The sequence below is a fragment of the Pteropus medius genome, unplaced genomic scaffold (assembly GCF_902729225.1).
Source record: "Pteropus medius unplaced genomic scaffold, Ma_sr-lr_union100, whole genome shotgun sequence".
Lineage (NCBI taxonomy): Eukaryota > Metazoa > Chordata > Mammalia > Chiroptera > Pteropodidae > Pteropus > Pteropus medius.
The window spans coordinates 42,052,068-42,058,067 of record NW_024340849.1 but is presented as its reverse complement, the minus strand read 5'-3'; the positions used below and the strand labels follow the sequence as shown (position 1 = coordinate 42,058,067).

At 33.8% G+C, this 6,000-nt stretch overlaps 1 protein-coding gene across 2 annotated transcripts in view; it reads right to left on the bottom strand.

Annotated features, from left to right (window-relative positions):
* Positions 1-454: 454 nt before the first annotated feature.
* Positions 455-6,000, bottom strand: part of NDC80 (NDC80 kinetochore complex component) — a 35,158-nt gene continuing 29,612 nt past the window's right edge. For both annotated transcript variants that reach the window (XM_039845088.1, XM_039845099.1), the window contains exons 16-17: positions 4,442-4,544; positions 455-858 (exon numbers count right to left, since the gene is read on the bottom strand). In XM_039845088.1, the coding sequence (XP_039701022.1) occupies positions 721-858; positions 4,442-4,544 (241 nt within the window). In that variant the 3' untranslated portion in view covers positions 455-720. The remainder of the gene's footprint in view (positions 859-4,441; positions 4,545-6,000) is intronic.

Here is a 6,000-nt window from a genome sequence, read left to right as displayed (position 1 = left end):
ATTAAGTTCCTGTGTGGCTTCCACTGCTAAGAGGTGTGATCTGAGGCAAACCAGAACTTCTCTAGAAATGAATTCATTTCTAGCTCTCACATTCTATATTCTTTTGCTTATTTCAGACTACAGATGGCAAGAAGCCAGAAAGAACTTTAGCTTCTTGGTCCAGATTCATTAAGAAAGTTTTTTAGTTGAACAGTACCAACCTTTGTATAGTATATACCAGGGATTGGCAAATTGTTTCTGTAAAGGATCGGATAGTAGACATTTTTGTCTTTGTGGGTCATATAGTCTGTCACATATACTAAATTCTACCATTGTAGTGTGAAAGCAGTCATAGTTGATACGTCAATGAGTGAGTATGACTGGACTTGGACCACAGTTAGTTTGTTGACTTGGTTTAGATCAAAATACCTTTCTAACCATCTGATGTTAGGCAGAGAAATCAGGGAAAAGACACTTTACTGATAACATTTTATTGGTATATAATTGGTCCTTCACGTCTAAGGTTAGCAAACCAACAAATTATAATTTCAGGTTATACATACTTTAAGTTAATGAACTAGATTTATAAAAGCTATAAAAATATTTCACAGACATGAGAAAATGTGGTCATGATACTTCATTGTAAGGAGGGTATAGGATATGTTAGAGATTTTTCTAACCTACAAAGTACATTTCAAAATTTACAGTTAATAAAGTTCTTGCTTAGATAATATTTTATCTTCATTCATCAGCAGACTTAATTAGAGCAGCTTTCTTCTTATACTTATCTCCAATCTCTCTAATATTTTCTAAGAGATCTTCAGACATGTGTTCTTCATACTCTCTATCAACTTTAGCAATCTGCTCCTCAAGATGTTTCTAGTGGAAGAAATTAGCAATTGTTAATGTAAACACATTAATACCTTTAAAGTGTTTAATTGTGAAATTTACAGACAAGACATTTTTAAGAAAAGAAATAAAAGGAACATTCTTGTGTCACTGTGTAGGCCCCTTTTGTGCCCTTTCCTAATCGTATCCCCTTTTCAATCCCCAGAGACAACCACTGTCTCGAATGGTGCTTTTCTTTATACTTTTACTACACACACACACACACACACACACACACACACACACACACTCTCACTCCACCTCTAAATAATATAGTAGTTTAGTGGTACCTGGTTTTAACCTTCATATTTATTGAATGACTTTAAATGTAATGTTCCATGACTTATTTTTTTCACTTGGTAAGATTCATTCATGTTAATGCATATAGCTACAGTTTATTCATATACTGCTACAGAGTATTTTATTGAATGATTTCATTTACTTATACATTTTACTGTTAATGAATTTTTGTTTGTTCCAAGGCATAGTAGAGGCTGAATAGCAGCCTCTCTAAAGATGTCCATGTCCTAATCCCCAGAACCTATGAATATATGTTATCTTTCCCAGTAAAAGAAACTTTGCAAGTATGATTAGGTTAAGGATTTTGAGAAAAGATTATTCTGCATTATCCTGGTAGGTCCAGCATAATTACAAGGGTCCTTGTAAGAGGGAATGTGTGACAGCTGGAGAAAGAAGATCTAAGGACAGAAGAGAGATCAGAGAGGATAAAAGATGCTGTGCTATTGGCTTTGAAGATGGAGGAAGAGGCCATAAGCTAAGTGCTCTAGGTGGCCTCTAGAAGGATTGCAGCCCAAAGGCCCCATTTTAGACTTTGGATCACCAGAAATGTAAGAAAAAATAAATTTGTGTTGCTTTAAGACATTAAATTGGTGATAATTTGTTATGGTACCAATAGGAAACTAATACAGCGAGTTATTTGATTTTTACCATTTCGAATATCATATCATAACAAATTACAACAAACTAGGTGGCTTAAAACAACATAAATTTATTCTCTCAGTTTTGGAGACTAGAAGTCTGAAATCTAGATGTTGCCAGGGCTATGCTCTCTTTGAAGTCTCTAGGGAAGAATCCTTCCTTGCTTCTTCCCAGCTTCTAGCAATTCTTGACAATCCTTGGCCTCTTCCCAGCTGCTACCAGTTCCCAGCTATCCTTGGCACTCCTTTTTTGTAGCCGAGTCACTCTATTTCTGCCTCCATCTTCACATGGCCTTTTTATAAGGATACTAGTTACTGGATTTAGGGTCTACCTGAATCTAGTATGACCTCATCTTAACTAATTACATCCACAAAGTCCTGTTTCCAAATTAGCTTACTTTATGAGATTTCAGAAAGACATGTATTTTGGGGGGAATACTATTTAACCAAGTACAGTACTTTAGCAGACAGTGTAAAAATTTAATTAAATACCTAGAGTAGAACTGCATAGTTTTATTAGAGATTGCCAAATTGTTTTCTAAAATTGTCACATTGATTTATAACCCCAGCAGTATCAATAAGAACTCTCATTTCTCCACATACTTGCTGGCATTTAGTATTATCAAGCTTTAATTTTTTGCCAATTTCTTGAGGATGGGAAATGGTATATCTTTTCATATGTTTATTGGCCACATTAGCTCTTTGTGAAATTCCCATTCAAGTCTTTTGCCCACCTTCTGTACTTTTCAGAGGTTATTATATATCTGAATCCTTTACCAGTTGTTTTTAACAGTTTCTTCTACCATTTTGCAGCTTGTCTTTCTAGTCTCTATGTCTTTAGATGTAGAGATCTAAGTTTTAATAAAACTGAATTTTTACATAATATCTTTTGTGGTTTGTACTTTTTGTATCTAATTTAAGAATTCCTTTACAACTCCTGAAGTGTAAAAATAGTCTTGTAATTCTTCTAAAAGATAAAAATTTATCCTCACATTATTTTCCTAATTCATCTGGAACTGATTCCTGTCTAGTAGGAATCCAACTCCATAATTGAACAATTAATTTTCCCCACTATTCTGCAATACTACCTCTCTCATATATTGGTTTCCTATAGATGCCCATGCATCTATTAACTAGACTCTTAATCAGAAAGATTAGTTTGAATGCATCAATACTACAATGTGTTGGTTATTATAGCTTTATGATAATTTTTGGAGCATCTGAACAGCCAAAAAAAAAAAAAAAAAAAGTATTTTTGTGCCCGTCATTGAGGTAGGAGTCTAGAATTGGAGTTGGCAAGCTTTTTCGTAAAGGACCATGTAATAGTATTTTAGGCTCTGCATGACAGATGACTGTTGTTGCACCTGCTGAACCCTGATGTTGTAGTGGGAAAGCAGCCATACAGTATGGAAGTGAATGAAGTGGCTTTATTCAGAAAATCAGGCTGTGGGCACATTTTGTCCTGCAGGCTGTAATTTGCTCTCCTCTGGTCTAGAATATTGAGCTACATATTAGAGCTGTACAGAGCTCTACCGGGAAATGCTCAAAGAAACACTTTGCCCCATAGAAAAAGTCAGACTAATAGTTATCTATAATAGATAGAGGTATAAAGGATATTGACAATTATTTAGTATAACCTCATTTTACAGATGAAGAAAGTAAAGACCAAAAGAAGCAAAATGATACATATACACAGACTTTCTCAATCTAAGCCAACAATTGCATATTATGAATGAATTTTTTCTTTTATGCACCTAGAACAGAATTATTACACATCATCTTTGGGAGAGTGAGAAAGTTATCACTCAAATCATTTTCTGGTCTGTGGCTGAAAAAGGATCCATTAAAGAAAGTTTATGGAGCTATCAAGTGGCTGAATTAGTAGTGGGTGGGACCCAGGTTTTCTGATGTATGTAGTATGCAGTGTGCTTCTCTTTGCTTTTAGCAATAAGCAGTGAGGAGCAATGGCAAGTATGAAAGTAGCGGTCCACTGTCCTTCAGGAGAGATGAGGGGAAGTAGGATATCATATGCTCTGCTTTCAATACATGGAAGCCTGTTAATGTGATATATGAGTTTTCTTTCCTTTAACCATTCACAACTGGAAATATATTATCAGCTAATAAATTATCCAGGAATTTTGGAGTTTAGTAATTTATCTTAGCTTTTGGGTTCTGTACAGCAGGTTGAAGGAATAGTTTTATTGCTGAATTTTCAATATATGCAAAAGGTGAGGATAAGGTAAACTTCATGTTTCAGAAATACTTTATTCTGTATTTATATGAAATTAACAGAAAGGAAAAATATTTGTTATAACACATGCCCTTTCATCTTAATCTTAATGAAATTTTAAAAGTACTAAAATGTTTTCGGTGTGTAGAACGTGGTATGGCACAATATATGTTGTTGACGTAATCAATATTGTTTGTTGTTTTTGTGAACAAAATAGACCACTTTATAAGAGGCATTGGTGTCCCCTTACCACACTGCTAGCCAGGATTCTTCTGACAAATTTATACTAGATCATATTTTTGAAAGAAATAAAATTTATCATTTAATTTTGATAGAAATGAAACAGAAATATATCAAAGTTTTAAAAAGCTTTCTTGGAATTTAGGAAAGACCTTCGCATACTTACCTCCACAGACCCTACATGTGTAGCAACCATCTCTAAAAGACACTGCAAGTTATTCCCTACTTTTCGTCTTTCTTCAGTTGTGGTCTGCACAACCAGTTGGTAACTGTAGAATAAAAACTTGTTTGAGTTGCTTAGGGAAAAACATCTAACATACCAGTTCTAGTTAGTTCACTTCTCCTTTTCATATTCAATAAAACCAGGTTGTGATTAGTATATGTGCTGCTTGCTCTATGTGTAATTCGGAGGTCCAGCTCTCAATTATTAAAACAGAAATAAAAACATTTTCAAAGATTCTTTGCAAGCAACAAAACAAAACAGCAACAAAACCTCACACTTTAACATATAAAGCTTGGGAGGAAATGGTCTTACCTAAGTCTTTGATAAGACTGTAAACTTGATTCTTGATCTAATATTTTCCTATGACTAGCATGCATGATAGCATTTATAGTAGGAATACCTCTTTACAAACGTTTTCAGGGGCAAAACATTAAATATACTTGAATGAGAGAGTAGGAGTCTTAGTTTTAGGCATTCAAATTCAAAATAAACTGCAAGTTGATAAAACCTTCAACCGACTTTTCTATCCTTAGGTTTCAAATGAGAAAATGAAGAATTGTGATTTTCTTAAGGGTTGTACCTCCAATGCTAAAGTAAGATTTTTTTTAGTTATTTAAAGGCCACTTAAGACTTTAAAAAAAAGTAATTTTAATATAAATGTACACAGAACCTATAGATTAACGATTCAGTATATTGATTTTATATAGGTTGCACAAGAGAATACGCAAAGGGAGAATTTTCTATAAGTAAGAGATGTCACTGATCTTAGTTCTGATTATCACATATCGTGTCTAACATTTTTCCTTTGTAAGTTTTAAAATTATAACGGAAAACTTGACAATGTATAATTTGACAATGAAGAACTTCTAAGAAATGTAACATAAGTATACAGTTCTACTATAATGCTTATAATGTTTAGAAACATGTATTTATTTCAATTGGATTGATATACTAGGTAGCAATTTGAGCATAATGCAAATTTTGCATTTGCTTATACCAATATGCTACTTGAGAAACATGAGGTGAATGTAGAAAACTACTCATCTGAATCCAGATGCAAAGAAATAACAAAATACAAAATACATAAACATAAGTACACACCTCAAATGGGCACCACCTCCTTCAGTTTGTTACATGTGATAAGCCACAAGCATCCACATCTGGTGTTACAACTTTGTATATGATTTCAGATAACCTTTTTTCTATCTCTTCTCAATAATTCACAAGTTGCAACCCTTTGAATGCCCATTTCCCCATCCAAACTTCAGGCTTTTTAAGGGAAGGTGCCATTATTTATCATAGTATTTATGTATTTCTTAAACATGTTTACCATTGTGCTAACATTTTCATTAGGTTCTTGTCTTTTGTTGACGTGTCGCTGACAGAGTTTTTAAGTGTTGTGTCCCATCACAACACTTCCACATAAGTCCTCTGATTTTCACTGCAGATTTTGTATAGTGTAGTGATTATTATGAAGGCACATGTTATGTTATAGCACACTG